Source organism: Columba livia, chromosome 5 (assembly GCF_036013475.1).
Source record: "Columba livia isolate bColLiv1 breed racing homer chromosome 5, bColLiv1.pat.W.v2, whole genome shotgun sequence".
Lineage (NCBI taxonomy): Eukaryota > Metazoa > Chordata > Aves > Columbiformes > Columbidae > Columba > Columba livia.
In genome coordinates, this window is record NC_088606.1 from 53,010,135 (window position 1) to 53,033,662 (window position 23,528).

Genomic DNA, 23,528 nt, shown 5'->3' on the forward strand with positions numbered 1-23,528 from the left:
GTATCTGATTACTCTCTTAGTTTTCTCTCTTAATTCAAATGCTCTGGACTGTGTTCTTGTACCCAGCAATGAGGTGTTACAGTCTTTCACAGTTAGAGACTTCAGAGAGTGAGTATATCTCCAGGGCTGCCTAGTTTTGCAGGATCAGAATGACTGCTCTAGCAGTATAATGATGTCTGTCTCCTGGGGTGGCTGATTTAAAACCTTTGCCATGAGCAATGACCTCCAAGTGAGTGAAGTGCGTAATTAGTACAGGTGTTGCTGTACTAACAAAAGCATTTTTAGGTTCTGGGACTGTTTGCAAAGATTGAGTTCATGTCATTTTCTGCACATGGCAAGCTTCTTTGTCCAGCACTGATATACAAGCCCTAAATTAATGGTAGAATTATAAATAGACCATGGTTTCAATACATCAGGAGAGAAACCTCATTTTGACCTCTCATATTGTGCAATCACCGTTATGGAAAGTTGTAGGCTATGTGTTTCACATATGCTTTCTTCTTCCCAAGTACATGGATCTTCCTCACTGACAAGCTCCCTGGGTGTGAAGGGCACTCAAAGAGTAAGGGAAGGATTAACACCTTGCAGCACTGTGTCACAGTGACAAAGTTTGACCTATATGAAGTATTCGTATGGAAACATTTCTCTGGAAATTTACACTTATTCCGACATGTCTGTTGTATGTGGCGAACCGCTGTGATTTAAAGAAGCTGCTTCTTTAGCCAGAGGCTTATTTTGCTGTTGTATTAGATGCTCTGTTGTACTGCAGCAGGGGAGGAAAAAAAAAAGAAGGAGGGGAAAAAAAATAATAAAGAAACAAAGAATCAAGACAAAGCGATATTTTAGATGATGTGTCTGTATGTCTGCACATCATCTGCAGGCCGTGGATTTATTAGTTTTTCAGTCAGTAGAACTGTTATATAAATAATGCATATCTGAGCTGGTCACACATGGTCTTCTCACTCGCACATGTACACTGTGAGTCCTTGGCTGAGCCAGAGAGGAGTAAGTGCAGCCAGACCTTCTCTGCCTTCTCTGTAAATCAGCTTTTAAAATGCAGTGTCAGACACTTGTGTTGTCATGACAGTCCATGACCCATCTTGAAAGATGCATCGGTGCGGTTATTGTGGGGTTTTCAGGCCATGTGGGTGCTGTTCCTGCCTCAGCCATCATTTTCTGCAGGACTTCAGGCAGGTCATTTGACCTTCCATTCTTTCCATTTCCTCAGCCATGAGTGCTGGGTATCATAAAGCATTTTGAGGCTTGGAGGTCAAAACTGAAAACAGAAACACATAATCTTTTTATCATTTGTATTATTCCCCCGGTCATTCAGAATCTATCTTAAAACATACGTATAATTTGAGATCGTTTCTGTATTTGAAAAGACTGTTGATTGAATACATAAATCAACAATGCAGATACTATAAAGTAAAAAGGAGCAACATATACCTGAAAGGAACTTTGTTACTTGAGACTGAATCAAACTCCTTTCACATTTCAAAGTAGATGTGTCAGAGCTAAAATTGTTAGCTAAATCACTTAAAATCATCCATGAAAATGGATGAAAATGTCTTAATTCAGAATGATATTAGCATTTTAATCTGCAAAGTCTTAGTAGATGCTATCTGACAACTTTTTTCCAAAGCCTGCAATGATTAGGGATGAATGAATTTCTTGACTGAGTAGCTGATTACTCTCTCAGACTGGAGGAAGAAAAGATACTACTTACCAAAAGAGATTAGCAGACGAAAGAAAATAAATAACTCCATAGTAAACTCTTTCACTCTTTCAAAGAAAATACGCAAAGGGAAAATAAGAAATGCCTGCAGCTAAACCCGTTTGTGCAGTGATACCCAGATGTTCCAAGTAAAGCACGGTCTGGCTGCGGTGAGCACAAGGGCTCAGTCTGCAGGAGGAGGAGGCTGCAGCTTGCTTCAGAGAGCAGCGTGCTGATGCTCTGCTGTTCCCTCCTGGTGTGCCACTGTCAATGAAGTCCTTCCTGACTGATGCCCAAAACAAAGTTGGTCCCTCTGTGATGCTGAAGAAGATATCCTCTAGATGAAAATTAAAGTGATGTCTCTCATCACCTGCAACCACTGAAGATGCTGTAGCACTCTTTGTCTGTCACAGACAAGGTTGGGTAGCTTCTTTCTAGCACTGTGGTGTTCTCCTGTGGTTTCTGCACATCGCAGCCCCTTGTTTCCCATCTGTAAATGCTGTGGAGTGTTACTGTGTGCTGTGAAACAGATGCTGCCTCCCATTGCAGAGGAGCTTCATTTTGTTATTGATTTAACAGGGACTAGTGCAGCCCTTAATGGTAGGGGCTTGAGGAGAAAGATCCAGCTACATATTCCTGCTCCTCCTTTGTGCAGTTGATAACAGTTCTGGTAGCGGGTGGGAGTGGAGAAGGGAAACGTCAAACCTTTATGTGCAAAACTGTCACCACCTCTGCCTGAAGGATCTTCCAGTATTTTATCGTGTCTAGACTGCAAGTACTGTGTTATCATGTGTAGAAGCCTCCTTTATCATACGATAAAATTGCAAAGCCCAAATCCTTTTTGTTTTGAACAGTAATGATCATCATTATCTTAAGTGTGAACAATCCAGGCTACTGCCTGTGAATCAGAAAAACAGCAAAAGGTAGATGCACATCTAACATCTGCAGCTGGGCAGATCATTTAGTCTTCAAGCCTGTCATGATGATTGATCAGCTAGGAAAGACTGTGAACCTTTTGCTTCCACCACTGCACAGTCACTTGCCCTTCCAATAGATCCACTCTTTGAGTTGTGGTTTACCAGTCCAAATAAATGCCCAGCCTGGCTCTATTCCTAGAATAATCTGTTGACAAGGAAAGGCACTAAGGATTTTTTAATTATGTTTGTCATCCATTAAGTTTTTCAAACACATTATTTTATCAGAAACATTTGTTTATTTTTACAATTATTATAGCTTAAAATGTTATGGAGAAGAGCCTTGATATTTTAACTGACTCCAAACCAGAGGGAAACCTGCAATGGAACCGGTTTGGAAAGTCAACCCATGCAGAATTTGTTACCAGCAGCAGGAAAACACTTTGTCTCTTAGTTTTAAAAATGTGTCAGGTCTCCAAAGCATATGGAAATTGGCTTAAAGCCATAAGGTTGTATTTAAGAAAAAAAAAAAGCGTCTTTAAAATCTACTTTTTGAGACCTCGGTGTACACTGAAGACCTGTTTTGAAGTCTTTCTCTGCAATAATGTTGGTTAGAAGCTAACTCTGAAAATTGAAGCTGGTATTCTCACATCGCTGGCTGGCTTCACAACTTGGAATTTAAAGAAAATATCTGAAACTACAACATGCGTAAAAAAATAATCACTTTGTTTTCCCAAAATTCAACTGGCAGAGCTGATGAACTCCTGCAGGCATGGTAATGACTTTGTATGACCCATGAAATTTGACTGAAAACCCTTCTTCATTAGCAGTTGGCTGCCTTTGTTGTAGTTTTACTTCTGGTATCCGTAAGATGTGCTAGTTTGCCTTTATGGATAATGCCATGACAGCCAACAGGCAGTTTCTTTTCCTTTTAAGCATGAGTTTCCACTGGTAAATGTGTTAGGTTCTAGTTCACTCATTGGTTATTTGCTAGCTTATGATTGATTGTATATGCCTCCACTTTTTGAAGTGATCAATAAATGAAAGCAATACAGTTTTGGAGTGTGCAAGGTAACTTTGCTTTAGGGGGTACAGAGCACCTGCATCTTCTCTGGTTTTCAGTGCTTTTGCTGGGTGCCTACATTTCTAAAAAATGAAAGCATTTTTATTTTTAGATCGTTCTGAAGGAGATTTTTCCAAGGATATGATTTCAGCAGGAGTGAATGGCGGTTGGAAGGGCCAGGAGAGTAGAGTGGGCTCAAAGACATTTTATCACCGATAGATTTCACCTCTGATCTCTGGGCAGCTCCTGGGAATTAGAAGTGCCTGTGGAATTGTGTGTGGTTTTCTTTCGTTCCACTGAGCTTCCCACTGAAATTTTCTGTCATGCATCTGTGTCTTTGTAAAGCTTAATGCAATGACAAAACAAGAGGAGCAGACTCAAGGACACAAGAATACGACCCTAGTTTATTGTGTTCAGAATGGGTGCAAACTTGCCACCTTATCTATCACCAGGATTCTAATCCTCAAATGCCATGGCCCATAAATGACTTCTCTGTAATAACATTTATCAAAGTGTTTCTGGTCTAATTATTTATGCTGAGCTTGTTCTCTAAAAATTTCTCTTGAAAGAATCTTTTTAAAGATTTTTCTTTTGAAAACAAATTCATGACCACATCAAACAGAGATTCATGTTGCCGTTGGTTTAATTACCATCAGCCCTCAGGGAATCTCAAAACTCACTGTTGTTATAATTGCTTCTCTCCTTTTCTCTCCCTCACTCCTTTTCCCCTTCCATTTTTGACTGCTGCAGAAGCCATCATATGGTTATTAATTCTTTTAAGCTCATTTTAGGTACAAAGGAGTGTATATTCTATTTTGCCCATATAGTAACTATCAAATAATAAATCATGAGTACATTACAGATGCTAAAAAAGGAGCTGGCCAAAAACCTGTTTTTGAAAAACAAGTCTAAGTCATCTTGTTTTTTAACATTTCAAGCAAAAAGCAGATAGTGGTGCCCTTCTGTACTTACACCATGCCATAAGATCAGATCCCTAACCTGTGGATGTGCCTCACTTCCAACAAAAAAAAAACAAACCAGTGCACCCAGTCTGGCTTTATTCCCTTTAAAAAGCTGTATGGATGCCTCATGTGGGTGAATGTGAAACATAACATAAGCGATGCTGACCTAACTTGATGTGATACATGGCATATTTGCTTTTAAAAGAGCAGCAGTCTCAAATCTGGTTTGAATTAGGAAAAGTGTTTGAGAGAAAGAAAGGAAAAAAGGAACCGTTTCATAGCAGGCATCTGAAAACTAACAGTTTGAAGGAAGAAGGAAAAATTGTCAGGCAAAATGTATCAGTTAAAGATGAAAAATGTATTTCTAACACTGGGGATTATGAACGTATATCTTATTATTTGTTTGGTTTGGGTTTTTTAACTAAAATCTTGGCAAATTAAGTGCATACTATGATGATCCAGAACGAGAACAGCTACTCAATGGTGAAATTATCAGCAGTACTCCAGCAAGAGGTTATTAGTCATAGTCCCAGTATCATACAAGAGCCAGAGCCAAGCATTCAAGAAGCAAAACATTCCCCTTTGGAGAGAGGTCAAGATTAGTCACTTTTGTTTTCTTTAATTGGTGAGGATGGCAGTGGGGGTTGGGCTGGTTTGGGGTTTATTTTGTTGAAGAGTTTGGGATCTATTTTTTGCTAGTTGGGTCCTTTGCTTTCTTTTTAACCCTAAAATTTTGTAAATATGCCACTGTTCCACACTGGAAACAGGAATCTACAACTAGGAGAAAGCTGTTGTCTGATAGCCAAACTTCTGACAACAAAAATATGGGGTGATATTCAGAGGCTGTATTGCCATGATTAAACCAGCAGAAAGAGTCCTCCAGAGGCAAGTACCGTGGGGAGTTCTCTTCACATCTGTGGAACTCAGGCATCTGAAATATAAGTGCCTGTTAACTGAACAGAGAGTCTGTCTTTCCCTTGCAGATAGGTACTGGGGTGCTCAACTGGAAGGACACAACGTAGGAGAGTTTTGCTGACGAATGTGATTGGAAATGAGAGAGCCATCAGTTTTCCAACCTTCTGTCTCATTAAAACACAGAAAAGTGCTTTGAAGTTTTCTTTGAGATCTGAAGATCTGCCCAGGACAGGGGAAAATATTTTTGAGGTCTTTTTAGAGCTTCTCTTTCCAAATTGAAGCTAAAGATGTTTAGCATATCTGGAGGTGGGCCATTAACTTTACTGCCTCAGTTTTCCCCACTTTGTGCTAGCAATAATAGTACACAGCTACTGCAGTGTCCTACTGTGTAGGTACACAGAGGTTCACACAGTGCTTTGGATATAAGATTCACTAATTACCGCTACTTATTATATAACTATATCCAAACTATTGCATCAAAATAAGGAGCTTTTTTTCCTAGTTTCTTTGGTCAATACATCCCTTATATTTCTTATTGTCTCAAGACTGTTTGATGTCCTCCACAAGGCTCCATTTCGAAAACTCTTTATGATGATGGTGCTAGATGGATGTCCAGTGATTTTTGTGGATACATAAATGCTTCATACTTTTGGTATCATTGATTCACTTGGAAGGAAAGAATCCCTGTCGTCTTGCCAACTTGTGTCTTATTTTTAAATGGAAATGGAGGACAGTTGTGTCTGGTCAAAGAGAGATTATTTCCTGAAGGTGGGGCTACAGTAGATGGAGTTAAACAAATTCTTGAACAATCTAGAGTATTCACTTAATAGGACCACGGGGATTTTATCTTCTTTAGTAGCTTCTGATAAAAGTTATGTTTAGAGACAAGACCCTAAACTTTCACTTTCCTGTCTTCATCCAAGGAGAGAAAAACTGTGCTCCCTTGTTCATCTACTGTTACTCTGTTAGTTTAGAGGAAAGGGTTAAAAAACTAAATATCTGACCTTTGTAATATTTTTTAGAAAAAAAAATGCTGTATCCTGAGGCTGTGCTGGGCCAAAGACTGTAGATTTTGGACGCTGTCCTAACTTGAAAATTTCCATATGTTTTAAGTCTTGTCTCATTTATCTACACCAAGAGTCAACCACAAATTTTAATTGCTTGGCTATAGCCCTCTGGATGCCAGATCGATGTGTGAGTGTTGTGCACATCTGGGCATGTGCTCAGTCCTGTGAGGCCAGCAGGGCTGCCCTTGGGGAGCAATGAGCAGGCAGAGGGGCTTCATGGCCCAAATCTACACCTAGAGCTAAAGAAAGATTCTCAGGAAGAGCTGATTTCCAGTGGTTTGGGAGTTTTAAATAAGCCAAATATTTTTGCAAGTTGTTAATAGCAACAACGAAAGCTCTGAACGGAAGCCATTGTTCTCAGCTCTCTCTTCTCAAGTAGGAGCCATGTCCAGACTCTGCTTCTTGCCATCTCCTCCAGCCACATCCATCATGGTCCTCATTTCTGTCTCGCCTAGCAACATTTTAGGTCATCTCTTTCTGACTTTTTTTGCCCTCAGGCATTTCTGAATCCTCTTCTCTTCTAAAACAAGCACAGCCCCAAAAGCTTTCCAGCTTTTGAGGTCTTGTACTCTATAACCATCCATGGCCAAGTGTATTTCAGTCTCCTGTAACTTAATTTTTCCATTTGCCTGTGTCTTACCAACCTCCTTGTTAGAAGAAGAGCTATATATTCATCCTACCTGGCTTCCTTTAGTCAAGCAGGAAGTTAGGCTCAGATAGTTTTATGAAGGTGACATATAAAAACCAAATCAACTCGTATGTTTTTAACTTTTGATTTCTATTTATTTCTCATAATCTTTAAGATCTTAAACGAATTGCTGTCTTATGTAAGCACAGCATCTGTTGCCACTTGTGTCTGTGTAGGTCTTGATTAATAGACCTCTTGTACCTGAAGTTTTGCCTGCTGCTGGTCTGCAGCATTTATACACATAGGGATTATGTATATGAGTTGCGCATAATTGGCTGGAAATAGTCAAAGATAGCTGTGAAGGTTTCTTTTCTATTGTGTAACATCTTTTTCAGCTACTGCTGTTCTGAAGGCTGTCTCTTGATTTTTGTATGAGGAAAAATGGCAGTATCATGAAAGAGGCAGTTATAAAAAACTGCTGCCAATATTCTGCATTTGGTAACATATATGCTGTATTTTATATTGTATTGTTTATTCAATCACAAATTACTGAAGTGGCTTTCTCGTATCAGTTTTTCAGTTTTTGACCTATCAGAACATGTATTTTACTATTGTCAGTTTCAAATAGAGTTCAAGGGAGACATCTTATCTGAAAAATGGCATTATGGTTGTAATCTCCACTCTTTTAAGAATCCTGAAAATCCACATGAAAGTGGAACTGAGTGAATAGTTAACCAGAGATGTCAAATTTCCAGAAGCTTTGAGGAAACTTTTAGAAAAACATTTTTTTCTTTGGGGAAAAAGACACTTGGAAAGGAAAAATAATTCTCTGCAGTATAGTTACTTGGTTATCAAAATGGGTTTCCTCATTCTAATGGAAAGAAAGAACGCATAAATCAACCCTGTCACTTCTCCCATTTCCTATGGCTTCAGCATCTGGTACCCTAAAGTTTGTGCTCCACAGTCAGGACAAAATTATTCAAAGCAACAAAAATTACTTTAAAATGCCACAAGTGTTATAGTCAGTAACCAAGTGGCCACATACTGGTGTTACCAGTTTTTTTTACTTCCCAACATAATTAAGAAAAATGTGTGACAAAACTGAGTTTCTATGTGGTGCATGAGGAATTTACTATGCCAGGCCAAACCCTTTTTTAATATCAGTTCACTGATGTCAAGGTAACTTCTGGAAAATCGGAACCATCAACTGGCTTATAAATCCTGGTTGTTCCTGAGCTCTGACCTTGACTCAATGACTCAGAAGTTTCCTCCCAATCCCAGGTCCCTCTGTTGAAAGCACAGGCAGCACACCCTGATTAATGGTGAATTATCAGCAGCCATTTAAGGGTTACTGCTGCTACTGCTAAGAGGTTTTCTGACACTTTTGAGAAGTGTAGAAGTATTTTACTATAAAAACGCAGAGTAAGATGAGACCGGCAACAGTCTCAGTTTACCGAAAAAAAAACCAGAAAATTCTTAGTATCTCAAAGTGAAGAAGAGATTGGCCTTGATAGCTTTATGCATGATTTTAGGACACAGTGTGTAGCAAAAATCTTTCTTTCTAAAGATGCTTTTTGTCTCAAAGTTATCCATTTTAGTTGTCAGTTAAGACAGTGGTTACAGTGTCTAAAATTTTCATTGACTAGAAAGTGACTTGTCACATGTAACCCTCAAAACCTGTTAATTTTGCTACTCAGAAGCTCAGCCTTTATATTTTTCTAGTGATCTTACACTAGAGGAGAGTGTTTTCTCACTGGCTCCACTTCTTCTATCCTTCCTTCAGACACCGCACACATACTCCCTTCTTTGGCCAACTCTCAAGAGAAAGTACAGACAGTCTGGAGAACAAATCTTCCTTCATGCAGATTACACTCTCCTATAAACACCTCAGCAATGGGTATATAACCTCCAGCAAGAGTGCTGCCTGATTTCTGGCAACAAAATAAATTATTTGAAGCCAGAAGCTCTGATTAGGGGATTTGCGAGAATCTGGGATCTTGGGAACTGTAAACGGAAGGAAGACTCATTCCATAATATTTGAAGAGTCCTGTATCTGAAGAAAGAAACTTTATTTAATAATAATGAAATTATTAGTCTGTGATGCCACTATTATAGGTATAAAGAAGCGTTCAAAGTAAATCCTCTGTGAATATTCTCATACCTATCCCTGAGCTTCTCTGAAAAGCCACTCCTAACATCATATATGTTGCTGTCCACAGGGCCCTCAAAACTAAACCATTAATTTTTAGAAATATTGAGATACCAAAATATGTAGAAACTTGGCAAGAAGAGGAGCCAGGTAAGCAGCTTTCTGAAGCTTCCTCAAAGATTCTCAAGTACACTGCTTAAACTGGATGGATCCCACTGAAAAAAAAAAACGTGATTTATAACCACACCTTCATTTGCAGAACACAGTCACTGTTTTCTGAAGTATTGCTGATACCAGTACCTTCCTTCATATTGTTGCCATTAACAGGTGTCATAAGTTCTAGAATATTTTTTGCCTCTTATGTTTTCTTCAGCTGAGTCATTAGTGTGTCTGACAGTGGTTTTGTTAACAGAAAGGGCGTTTTTGTACATTTTTCTGAAATATAAAGCTAGCTCATTACTGAGTGTAGTACTGAATAGTGAATACAATAAGGACTCTATAGAACACTGCTTATAAGGTTGCACAGATGAAGAAAGCATCATTTTCTTTCCCTAGAAGTTTGCCACACTGTAGAACAATAGGGTCCTCCTTATTAAGAGGCCACCAGCAGTGACAAATACACAACGATCTCCCCGTCATCTTCAATTATTTTGAAAAAGTGCCTTAAAGAGTTGGCTCCCTTTGAGCTAAAAAGCTGTACCCACAGGAATGAATGCTACTCAAGATAAGTCAGGGTAGCAGGCTTGGGAGTCTAATGTTGGAAAAGTAGTTGAAATTTTCATTTATCACATTTTAATTCAGCCAGTCGTAGCTTGCATTCTGGTTTTTCTCTTCTTCTTTAGCAGCTTCCTGCTCAACTTTCTGTACTAAGAACAAGCACAGTCCCCCTGAATGCACCAAGTGAGCACTGTGCTGAGAAAAAAATCTCTTGATTAAGCAGAAATTATTTGTTTAATCAGTCAACCATGTTAAGAACATAGGTAGTTATAAACCACCATTCTGTCCAAAGGGACTATGATTTTTACCCCTAATATTTACTTTTGACATCTCTGAGAATGAGAAAGAAGGCAGATGAGACAGCTTTAATCAACATCATTAATCAACCCTGATCCCTCCAGATCATGAAACAGTGCTTGGCATAACTTGTTAGTAATTTGTGGTCTTTGTGGCCTAAATGATGCCAAACTCCTGATTTTGTCCTTTGGTTTCCCCAGTATCCTGAATATCCATGGCTGAAAATAGCGTTCCCCTCAGCTCTGTAATTCCGCCTGTCCTTGCTCCTTCACAGTAAATCCCTAAGTAAGTTTGGGGAGTGGGTCTCCAGAGTGCTGCTCTTTAGTTCTCCATTTCAGGGGTGCACGAAGGAGGCTCTCCTCCAGATGTCCCTGGAGCCACTTGGGTTTCTTTGGGTTTTTTGTTTCTAAAAGCAAGGAAAGAAATGTATTGTTACAGTTCGTGTTCTGAATCATACCATGAATTTGCTATGAATGCTTAAAATTACAGGTCATTTTAAATGGATATAATATGAAGATCTGGAGAATTTTAATAGATAAATTGCTCATTTTATTTTTGTCTCCTCTCGTCACAAGAACGGTCTCTGTCTTGTTCACTAACACATCCTGGATTGCCTTCGTTACCTTTATAGAAGTTGGCATGTCATTCTATATCCTGTTGAAGGGGACTGCTTCTCCTGAAAATGTGACCTGAGAGGACCCTGTGGTTTATAGGCACTGCGTCATCACCACTAGTCAGTTGTGTGGGGTGTCAGAGTACTCAGGTGCCTCTGTGAGTTCTTGAGGAATAGCAAAAATCTGTTCTGTAATGTAGCTACATTTGTTCCTGATGTGCCGCTTAAAATTTGTGCTCTAATCCTCCAGTCTTAGCGAAGTACTGTTTGGTTTGCTGGGTTTTTTGCAGTGCACTGCTTGGATGGGACTGTTTTATTCATTTCCAAGAGCTAGGTTCAAAACTTGTTTAAATCTGTTTCTCTCCATCTGTGCTTAATCTATGTTCCTTGGATCTTTTTGAAAAAACCTTATCTTGGAGGATGGAAAAATCTTGTTTTCATACAATATTTCAGTAAGACTTAGGAGTAACAGTGCTGTGTAATTTCTGAAGAGTTTCAAACCCTGCTTCCTCTCCCCAACAACTATAAAATACGAAGGAAATTATTTGCATATAAAGAATCTGATCATCCAAACATCATGCCTCTAATGAAACATAAATCAGCTAGAAAGAGCTTACTTCGTTTTTCCTAAAAGAAACAAATCAGTCTGAGTTATTTTTCTACATAATTAACACTGTTTGCTGTTTTAAGTAGAGGGATCAGAGTTGTCCAAAGCAGTTAAGATTATAGCAACATCAGCAGTTTTTGTGTTTGCTTTACTTTTATTCATTCTGGCATCATAGCTAATTTCTAATCAAGTAAATGTGTTTGAAAGTATAATTCAGGGGAGATGATACACTTCTCCATGGTAAGTGCATAAAGCTGGTTTAATAAAATGAGTGAGATTTTTCTAGTGGGTATAATTATCTCTGCAGCAAACAAGTGAATGATCTATTTCAGGATGTGTGTTCGGATGACGACGACCAGATTGGGAATGTTAATAAGCAAGGCTGTTCACCAATAAGCCTCTTATTCTTGTACATCAGAGGCCTGTGATGACAGTAGAAGTCGCCTTCAGGTGGCTTTTAATTCTCTCTTTCAAATGTCTGATACTTTAGGCAGAAGACACCCCTTTGGCAGAACCAAGGATGGGGGACCATCATCCCATTGACATCTCATTTGCCAATGTCATCCTTTCCGATCCAGCCCCAAGAAGCATGAGCAGAGCAACGTACAGAAATCCAGGCTGCTCCTTCTCTTGTAATATCCAAATAATATTTTACTATTTGGGATTGACAATTCAGTCCAAAATTGATCCAGAGCCTGCTGAAGTCACTGGAGGTCTGTGATTGCCAAAAACTACCACTGACTTCAGCGTGTCTTGGAACAAGCCCTTCACAGGCACAGGACTCCCTGAGAAATGCTTTGCTTTGTTGGGAAGCAAAACTCATTAAACAACAATTAAACACAACCAGATATCTGGACCTCTCTCCACAAAAGCTTTGCGGCTTTAGAGGCCTACCCCAATAAGCAGGAACGTAGAAGATGAAGGTCTTTACTTTTAACTCACATGACTCAGCTCAATAGTAATTAGCTTCTGCCTCTGCTTCCATGGGCCTCCTGCACTCCACAGCTGCAGCAGCCAAACCTTGTTCCCTAGAAAAAATTAGACAATTATCTCTGGGAATTTATTTCCCAGCAGGAATATTCACATCTCACTTCTCTCCAGTATTTCATCACCAAGATGCACAGCTGTTGAAGGGCTGTCCAGATCTCAGTCCAATCTACTGTCATGTTCAATAGCTCCTCACTGCAAGAGTTTCATAAATGCACATTTTCCAGATATATCTTCGGTCTGTGTTTCCTCTGGTAATCCCTGACTGGAATCACAAATTAAGAAATACATATATATATATATATAAATCCCCATGTTAGTTTAGAATAACTAGCAAAAATACATTTATTGTTAGAGAAAGAGTTGTCCTTTGGGCTCTGAAGATAGCTATTTGTCTGCAGATTTCCACTACAGTCCTTCCAGCACAGCTGTCTCAGAAAGCAAGTGGTACCTGGGCAGTGGGGATGGAGGAATGAGAGATTTTTCAGGCTACACTATAGCTGATTTGTACTGTCACACTTGGAGCATCATGAGTCTGCCATCTGTGATGGGCAGCACTTGGGCAAAGCGTGCTGTTTTTGAAGGGAGAGAATAAGTAGTGAGGAAATTAAAACCTGATGATCTGCTCAGTTTTCCATCTACATTTTCTTCAAGAAATCTTGAACTTATATGTTCTTCAGCTTCCTCATTTGAAGAATCTCGTCTTTCAACAGCCATTTCCATCCAGAATTACTAGTGTTTCATGTACCATGTAGGGTGCTTTGCCTAATGTTTTCAAAACCAGCTGCAAAGTATAAATCTCTGGCACCTCATATTTTTAAATCACTGTATCTGCTTCCCTACCAGTTGTACAAAGTGTTTGAAAAAAACAGCATTTTCTCTACGGTGGAAAAACATTTTAGTCTCTGCTGAAATCCTCCAGGTTTGTTGATGTTCTGCTCAGCCTTACTGTCTTTTACTATCCTGTGTGATACTTGGATGATAGCCAGGTACATATAAATTGCTCCCACTCATGCTCTCTCTGGCGGTTTTATGTGCCTTTCACTACTTTCTAGCAGATATTTCAGGCAGAAATTTATTCCTATCACGGGTTTTTTTGCACTTACTTTATTTTCCCTTTTTAAAACCTATGACATCTTTTTGCCTAAAATTTACTTAGTGTTTGGGGATCCCTGTAGTCAGAGACTACAATGGCAAAATCATGGCTTTCTCATTAGGCTTGCAGAAGCAAGCACGAGGCCATAGGACAGACTCGCTGCCGAATTTCAATGCTTGCCATGCCAAGGGGCAGAGAGTGGACAAGACTTTGAAGCAGGAAGAGCCCATCTTCCCCTCAGGATGTTTGGCTCAGTACATTGGAGGCAGCACAGAGAAGAGGCTTCCCGTGCCAGTTGAAAGGGAGGGCACAGATTACTTCTTGACTGGAAAATGCAAGAAACCAGAGACTGAATCTGTGCTGCTCCTAGAAACATTCTGTTCTTTATTTTCCTCTGAGGACCGCAAAGGTACACCAAATAGAGTCTAAATTTTGGACAAATCCATAACCTAGTTTCTATTGAGTATCCTGTTTTTTCATTATATTTTCTTCTTAAGGCTAGAAGAGCAGAAAGAGGGAAAACAAAATAAATAAATAAATGAGCTTCTATCTAAAGGCAGAAGAAAATCAGCATTATGGATTGAAGTTGAGCCTTCCCCAGTTGAAAAATCAACTTTTACCCATCTTAGGAGAGTTTCTGGCTTGCTGTGAATCCTGTCATTCAAAAGGCAACTCTAGCAAACACTGTGTCATTAGGGGAGTGTAAAACTGAATCATGATCCACTCCCAGCCCTTGCCACAGACCCCAGCTGCTCTACACTCACATTGACAAGAATATCTGTGGACTATTTTGTAGTCTGAGCTGGTAATTGGACCCAAATGTAACAAAGAGCATCAGTCAGTCCTAGCTTAGAGTTGATTAGATCATTGCAAATAGAACAGATCTTTACTAGAACATATTGATATTATTAAGGCATATAAGCATGTTAGAAGTTTATCATGTTTTCAAAATATATGGACATAATAATAACAAAACCCCACAGAATCTCAGTTCTGAGACCTAGTTCTCTGCTCCAGCGCTCCTCTTCAAAAGCCCATTTGTCATTCATTCATCCAGGTATAAAATGAGTGTGAAAGTGCATCTCAGGGGTGAGTATTAACAGACCTGTCCTCATCCAACTTGCATTAAATTCATAATGCCCTATTTGATGAACTGGGAATCTGTGGCATCTTCATAAGGGTTGTTGTGATCCTAATTAAGAAAACTGTCATTGTAATATTGCGTTTTTATTGCCCTGTTTGTTACAATTTTCTCATGTGCTGCTGTTAAATAAACCTTCTCTTTGTCTTTTTATAGGTTACACAGATGGACCAGAAGCTGAACCTCATTACAGACATGCTGCATCATCTGATTTCCCGTCAGCAAGGGGATCAAGGGAACAACAGATCACCTCAGAGAGGCCACAACGTCAATTCGGATCTTTTCCTCCCTAATAATACCCTGCCAACCTATGAGCAACTCACAGTACCAAGAAGAAATGAAGATGATATCTCCTGATGTAGTATAAGTTTGGGTTGGGTTCTTCCCACCTTTGTCCTTTAAATGAGACTGAATGTTGAGAACTTGGAAGGAATTGAGTTCATCAGCCATCCAAGAAATCACGCAACCATTGTATCTATACCACTAGTCTCAGATATGTTCTTCTAAAGCCGCTCAGAATAGCCAAAGGATTGCCAGGCTGCCTTCTACCAGGCAAAACTTACTGAAGTTGATTTTGTTCATGAACAAATTATCACAACTCGTTATTTCTCAGAAAGACCAAAACAATGTAAAGACAGGCAAAATGGCAAGGATTTAGAGCTCCTTCAATAATAATAATAGTAATAATAATATTCTAATAATACTTGAACTTGGATAGAAAAAGCGCATTCTGTTTATGAATCTGCAGATAGCAATATATTTCTATTACTAAGGTTTTTAAAACAAAATAGAATAACTTATGTTGGTTTTATTGTATAAATATACACTAACATTCTAGAAAATGACAAACCGCATACTGAATGATTTTCTTTTTCTGTTTTATTTTAACATCGCTACATAAACAGTTATCAGATAATGACGAGGGATTTAAAATCTGTTTTTCTTCAGGGAGGAACTAATCCTTAATCTGGAACAATACTATTTATAATAGAAAGTGCTACAGATTTTTTAAGATAGCAGTTTTTCATGGGGAGACAATGAAGTATTACATAGGAAAAAATATTCTGCTTTCTAGAAAATTGTTGCCAAAGAATTTATGTATAAGTAGAAACACAGTGGTCTGAATGTACTTGTCCTGAAACAGCTTTTTTAAAAAAGGGTGGCAAAGTACTTCTTAAATCTACTGGGTTTTAACTGCAGTCGCCTAGAATAGTGCAAGAGGCTGAAGTGACTGGACTTGCTGGTCAAGTGCTTGAGCTGGCCACTTACTGAGCATCCATAATCCTCACAGGAATCGAGGCCGCAGTTCAGGAAAGCATCTCTCCTCCAAACAGCACATACGACAATTTGAACAGTTTAATGCAGGGGTGTCAAACTCATTTTCACCAGGGGCCACATCAGCCTCACGGTTGTCTTCAAAGGGCCAAATGTAATTTTAGGAGTTTATAAATACATACTTTATACATACCTACTACTACATACATGACATTCAGCCCTTTGAAGGCAACCACGAGAGTGATGTGGCCCCTGGTGAAAATGAGTTTGACACCCATGGTTTAATGGATAACATCTTGAGAAATTCAGCTACCTACAGGGGTCATTTGGTATTGAGAAGTGCCGGCTCTAAGATAGAGGACTGAGGGCCTGAGCTACAGCTGTCGGAGCTGAGCCACATTACCCCATGTGACACTTGCGACAGAGCCAGCAGCGTCTGGCTCAGTGTGATTTTTCACATACAGAACATGAGCAGGATTTGGGCTTTGATTACTAAGGTTGAAATTCAGCCCTTGCAGATAGTCAGCACCTGCATCATACCAGCCCTGCTGTGAACATGGAACATAGTGTCAGGGAAAGCTATTTAGTCCAGCATGGTGGTGGTGGTGGCAACCCAACACCGCTGGCAAAAGTGGGAGATGTAGACGAATGTAGACAGATTTATCAGCCCTTGCACTTTGAGCATCACACCCACCCAGTGCACCCCATTCCCCTCACTGCAGAGCCTGTACCCCACTGCGGACCCTTTCCCTCTCCTGGAAAACTGACGCCCTAAAGCCTCGTAACTTTGCACAGCATTTAATATCACCAGTCTTTAACATCTTTGAGCAGTCTGAAATACTGATGTGTAACGAAGTGAGATCGCAGAGAACCTTCTCAGAGTGCTGCTCATATTCCAGGCGTTCTTTTCAACATTGAATCTTTTTCACTTGGCCTGCAGAGAAAAGTATACTATATTCAACTCTACAGATTACATTACAATTATAAATGTTAAGGATGTAGAAATTTACGGGCATAAACAGGAATTGTATCTGACATTATGTTTTATAGAAATCAAAATTATTGTCATGATTTTGAACATTTTTTAAATGAGATTCAGTATGTAATTTCAGGTTATCAAACAGCCTGTTAATTTCCTAATAAAATACAGGACAAGAGAGACATGTCTTTTGGTTGTTCTAGAATCCAGACACTTGATACACACAAGAAAGTTGTTGGCTTTGCTTTTCTTTTTTCTCTTAGCTCACTGCGAAGTGTACAGGTGCCTTATTTATAATGTGGGACTGGAAACCTTCTGCTGATTCCTTACTAGAGAAGTAAAAGAAAAACGGAATTTAATCAGCTATGGTGGCCTTAGGGAGAAAGGTGTGTGTTGTAGCCCTTGCTGAAAGCAGCCAGGTCTATGCATTACCCAGAAAATGCATCCCTTCCTCCCTGTTTATTCCCAAGACCATACTTATTTGTGTTTGGCAGCTAATCTCAGTGATAACAGTCTGGCACAGCAAACATTTCATGCTCAAGATAATTTCCATTTCTCCATGTGTCAGTTGCTCTATATCCATCCAAAAATCCCCGTTACCAGAATCCTGGGAATAACCATGTTTTACAGATTCCCAAGGCTGATGGCAAGTTGCCATGAGATTGGTGATTCCCCACCCGCATTCAGCTGATCCTTTCTGAAAGACAACCAGCTCTGAGACCTGGTACTTAAAATCAGATAATCCACGTCATCCTAAGAAAAGGAAGATGATCCATTTTCCCAGCTGAAGAGGGACATTGTAAAATGAGCCATCCATACTTGTCGTGCAGCTGCCTGGAGCTAGCTGCCCCAAGTGCTCGCTGGGGACAGGTCTGACCTCTCTGGAGGACCAGACTGGATTCATCTTGCCTGCTGGGTCTTCATACCTTAATGACTTCTCCTGGAAGTAGGTACCTCAGCACCTTTCCTTCACAGAGCACTGTGGGACAGCAGCAGCAGGAAGATGAGCTGAAGAGTTCAGTGCTGGACCAGCCTGAAGTAACCAGCATGCAGTGAGTATGTGTTTCTGCTGAAACCTTATCTGCTGGTGTCTGCTGTTCATCCGAACTGTCCAGAGCAGGTTTTTACAAATGAGTAGGAAATATTTGTTAATAGCTTAAGGGGGGGAGCAAAGGAAACTTCAAGGTAGACAAAGCCTTAATCTTGAGGTTTTCTACCTCGTTTTTAAAAACTGTGTTCAAATAAAGGCATCTGAGGCTGCAGAAAAGAGTCTCAGAACAGCTCAGTATCAGTTTTGCATTTCAAGACTGGTGTACACTGGTCCTGGACCTTGATCCCTGCCTAAAACAAATAAAGGTCACCATAGGAAAAAAAAAGTCATCCAAAAAAATATGAGCTGTCTTAGCTTCCCCAGCCTACCAGTGTCTGGGTGCTATGCCAAATATGGAAGGTAGGAAGTCAGTCAACAGGAGAGGAAGAGAAACATGGAGCCACCCAGCTGAAGGTGGTGATGAAGGTTCACCCTGTCTCAGTCCACAGCAGAGACAGATGATCATGCAAGTTTGTAAAAAGAGAGATTAATAGGAGGAAAGGAGAAGGATGTGTGAAAGAGAGGAGGTTTGCGGGGTGAACAAAACCCTGGGCTTCTGTTCAGGGGGCTGTATTGGAATTCAAGAGACAGAAACACCGTGCCTGGCACCAGCATTAATAACATAGTGTGACCTTAGGGCGAGCCATTTCACTTGTTCAGCCCCATCTCCTGCACCCTCTCTTCTGCTGAACCCACTTGTCTGTTTAGACCACAGATTCCTCAGGACAGGGACAAGCCCTTTCTATATATTTGCTCGGTGCCTAGTACAGAGAGACCTGCACTCTGGAGACCTGAGGTACCACTGTCATGTAAATAATTACTCAGGAAGTAAAAGCCACCCTGGATCCTTGCTATGTGCAAAGTCTTTATTATTCTGAGCCCAAGGAGTTTCAGAGCTGGAATCGCCTGCTACCAAACTGACAATGAGAGGATGTTGGGTTTTAGATCCCCTTTGACATAGCATCTTACAAAAGAAGACCAGAAGTCCAGCCATCGCTCATTTTCACAGTAGTATTTTAAAGCAGGTTCATTTCAAATAAGGCAATATGCCAGCACTACATTTGAATACTAGCTGAGGCCGAAATCTTTGGATGTTAGCGGATTAAATAGCCATTTTACTGCAGCAAGCTAAGAGCTGTTGTTGCTAGCAGACACCTCTGGGCTGATTTATCTCACATCAGTTCTGAGGAAGGTGGAAATATTCCAGGGCTCTGAGCTGAAAAGGTCTGGGCAAGAAACAAATTGCTTCTTGAAATATAAAAAAGACAGGAAGAATTTATTTTCTGGGAGTTTACAGGAGAAAAGGTAAAAGTTGTTTTCAGCTAATCCTCCTGTATCCTGCAGAGATGGGTATCACTGTTCGCATTTTACTGATGGGGTGGTGATTTGGGCATTGAGAAGAAAAGGAAAAAGGTTAAAGGTCTGATACAATTCCCATTTATGTCATGCTCCTGTGAAAATGGACTTGTTTGTTTCATTTATGCACAGGAGTTGGGCTATTGCTGGCGGTGGGACTACTCAGTCCACATGGGTCAATGTAAACCTTTGCAAGTCCAAATGTGTAGGAAAGACTCCTTTTCATGGCCTGTCAGTGGAAGCTGGGCTGTTGTGTATGCAGTGTTGCTTTTCTCATGCTCAGAGCCATGTAAATTCACAAGTTTCTGTTTCGCATTTCTATTTTCAAATCATGGATTTATAACACTCCTGCATGCTACTCACATTATCAAGCCACAAAAATTAGAGGTGTTTCCAGTTCTGTGATGTGAATTTCATTACCTACCGCACTGGAACACATGCAATGCAAAGTTTCTGTGCACAGAGCAAAGGCTTTTTAAAGGCCCTCCAATTTCATTTAAAATAGCTTGTGTAATGTTTTGCACCATGAGCTTCCTGAGCAGCATCAGCTGTGATGAAGGTGCACGAAAGGCAGCGAGTTGTTAGACCAGCGCGATGTGGAGATGACACTGAGCTGCAGCCCAAGAAGGATTTGCTCACATGCAATGACCAAAAGTTGTTGAGTTCAAACCAAAAATAGCAAGTAATGGAACACGGGTTGTTTGGGGTTTTTTTTCTGTCTTGTCCATGGGCTGAATTTGATGTCTAAGAAGTGCAAATTTCAGCTGAAGCTTTTTTCCTATGGCTGTGATGTAGAGCGTGTTTGTTTTCTGTGTCATTCCCCTGGTGCCCAATGAGATGCGTATTCACACTCAGCCTTCCTTTGGCAAGGACGTTGATACCAGACCCTGCTCTCTTCTACCTCAGTGCCTACTTTCACAAAACTTATGAGAACTTAATTATTTCATAGACCTCTACCCTTCTGTCAAGTTGAGTTGAACAAGGCTGACGGGTTCAAAAGTTTCTAGGGGGAGGCAAAACAAACACAGCATGAGTGCGTGAACCTTGTTTCCACAGGAACTAGGCTAAAAGTCCTCTCCTCCTGCAAACCCAAAGGTCTGGAAGAGATGTAATCCCTCACTTTGGAAGAAGACAACTTCTTACTCCTGGGGTGAGGAGGAGACTTGCAGAAGACATGTTCGTGGGAGCTGGTGGCTCCTTCAAGGCTTGGTGCACCTTGCCTTTTGATCAGCTATTGAAAGCTGCTGGAAAATAGCATTTTTCTTATGTTGCTCCCAATGACAGTGACCTAAAAGCTAATACAACAAAATGCTTGGCACTGCAACAAAGAAAACACAGGTGCCGTCCATGCACATTATTGCAATACAGCATGGTGTCCAGTGAAAAGATGTCTACGTTGCTGGCAAGGGAGCGCTGCTGGGGAAGGGCTGGCGTGAAAGGAACGGTATTGTCCACGTTCACATCGCTCCCGCTTGGACTGGCAGCGGCTGCCTATGCGGAGAGGCTTCCCAGGGGCCTGGCGTGAGGCATTGTGCTCTCTACCCATGGATTTGTGCCTAAGAACTGATCTATAAAGCCAGTCTTGAAACCTTCTTGGAGCTGCGTTTGCTTCAGAGCTAGCATGACTCTGGCGAGCTGCCCAAGGATTTAGGCTCGGTTAATCCAGGCTTGGCTCTCCATGGCAGACACCCGTGGAACAAAGGAAATAAAGCTTCCACAACCCTTTGGAGTTGCTGGTCAATCGCTCGGCCAGGTGCAGAATGTGGTCTAGGCAGCCTTCAGCAAGCTCTCTGGGATCAGAGAAGGGCAAATCCCCGGCAGGGGTGAGCAGACTAATCTTTAGAGATTTTCTTGCCATCATAATTTCCCAAGTCTGGGAGTGTTGCAGTCTGAGGCCCCAGTGCTCGTGCGTTTTGCACAGCCTTCAAAGCCAGCTGTGCTGAAATGCATTGCTGCTGCTTTCTGTGCTGGCAGTCTTAGAGGGAAATAAAAAATAAGAAGCCAAGGAAGAAAATAAACTCAATTTTCATTCCTGCTGTATGTTATATCCTTTGGAATATATTGATTATTAATTCATAAAGATTAATATGTTCGACAGAGTTGTTACAAGCACTACCAGTGCTGTAGGAATGATAAGCACTTATGAAGTATTAGGATTACAAGTAGTTTGTGAGATGCTATCATCTGCAACTGTTGTTTAAGCATTGCCTAATAATTTGTTAGTCCTAATGGGGTTATTAACTGAGCTGTCTGTGAATAGAACCTAAATGTAAATGTGATTCAGATTTTACTCCTTTTGCATCCTTGGCCCTTATTCTGTGTGTAAATCTTCTGCTTTGATTCCATCCCTTTTCCTTGATTTCCGTAGGGATTTTCTTCTAAGTGTTAATTGAACCACTGGATGTGGGTTTGGTGGGCAGAGGGATATGTGCCCTTCAGATCACTTTTGGGAACCATCAGGTAAGAGTTACCTACATGAGGACTTATAGCAAGCACACGAGGGAGTTTTCTGCAAGCCACATCTTTTTAATCATAGTTTGTCTTTCCAAATCTGAATGACAGAGGATGTGCTTTCCCCACTGAAACCCTCTGCCTGTGCTGCAGGAGCTGTGGACTCACAGCCAGAGCGACATGTGCTCTCTTGCAGCAATTATAGAGCGGATTTTAAATAACACATTTGCTTAAATGGTTGCAAATGTTTCTCTGTTGTTTCAGTCGGCAATCAAGAACTTTTTTGTTGTTTTATTTTCTCTTCTGTGCTGCGAGGTGGGGGGATCCCCAGCAGCCAAGGGACAGAAACCAGAAGCGGGGGAACAGAAGACTGCAGCAGAAGACAGGTCCTGTCATTAAGCAAAAAGTGCTGCCTGAGGCACACACATTTCAGTCCCTGTTTCTTGGAGCCTGAGCACCGTTTCTACTACCCTGTCTTTATCTTCTTGCACCAAAGTGCTAAGCCTTAATACACCTTTAAAGTACCCTGAAGTCTCCTGAACCTTAATTTCCACCTGGTTCTCCCACTCCCACAAGCTGATTCAGGGCTCGATCCAAAGCCGGCGGAAGGCAGCAAGGCTTTTGGCTGGCTGCGGGGGCACTTGGGCCGGGCCCCCGGGATGTTTCCTAGTGCCTGCACCTCACAGGCATGTTAGGCACTGCTCCTTGGCATCACTCAGCCTGTGATTAACATTTCCTTCCTACGCCAGTCCTTCAGACCGCCGCTTCAACTCTTTTTTGTTTTTCTCCTTTCCCCCTTCCTGGCTGAAGGGGAGAACAATTCCTGGAAAAGAAAAGTGCTCTTTCCCGAAACCTTCACAGGGACCTTCAGGGAAGAGAGAGGAGACTTTGGAGAACATATGGCTAAAAGCGTTTGGGGGTTTTCAGATGGTAAATGACCGATGAGGTCTCAAAGGGGTTTTATTTATAAATGATAGACTCCTGAGAGAGAAATAATTGCTGCTCTCCCAGGCGTAAAAAAGCAATTCACCTGACATAAAACCCAGGGATAAAATTAGCTAAATGAAAGCTAGATATGGCAACTGTATTAAGCTTTTTTTTTTTCCCCTCTTGAATGGTGAATCATTTTAATTTTGTTTTCCCCTCCTTTCTTGGAAGGAGAAAAAAAAAGCCAAAGCCAAAGCATTGCCTTGGGTCTGGAAGAACAGATGGTGCCCTGGGCGGCCCTCCGGCGCGCTCTGCGGCGTGCATTCCTCCACTCCGCCGCTCAGATAACTGAGTTATACAGCACACGACCATCTGGTGTATGACACATCTTGTGTCCCCCAGACAATGCCCCGGCAAACCTCTTCAGGGGAGAGGTTAGTTTCTAGGGTAACAGCAGCATGTGCAGCTCCAGGCCTTATTGAGATTCAGGGCTCCTCACTTGTCCCTATTCTTCTCCTCGCTATTGTTGTCACTTGAGCTTTTGCTGCTTGGTTACTCTGAGACTGACAATACCCAT

The 23,528-nt window shown here is 40.9% G+C and overlaps 1 protein-coding gene across 5 annotated transcripts in view; it reads left to right on the plus strand.

The window, feature by feature from the left end:
* KCNQ1 (potassium voltage-gated channel subfamily Q member 1) overlaps window positions 1–17,307 on the plus strand; it is a 352,862-nt gene extending 335,555 nt beyond the window's left edge. For 3 of the 5 annotated variants that reach the window (XM_065065176.1, XM_065065178.1, XM_065065179.1), the window contains one exon: window positions 15,030–17,307. In XM_065065176.1, coding sequence (XP_064921248.1) covers window positions 15,030–15,230 — 201 coding nt within the window. In that variant the 3' untranslated portion in view covers window positions 15,231–17,307. Of the gene's footprint in view, window positions 1–12,139; window positions 12,282–15,029 lie in introns of all 5 variants that reach the window. The other 2 variants (XM_065065175.1, XM_065065177.1) reach the window with 1 other exon arrangement.
* Window positions 17,308–23,528: the final 6,221 nt, after the last annotated feature.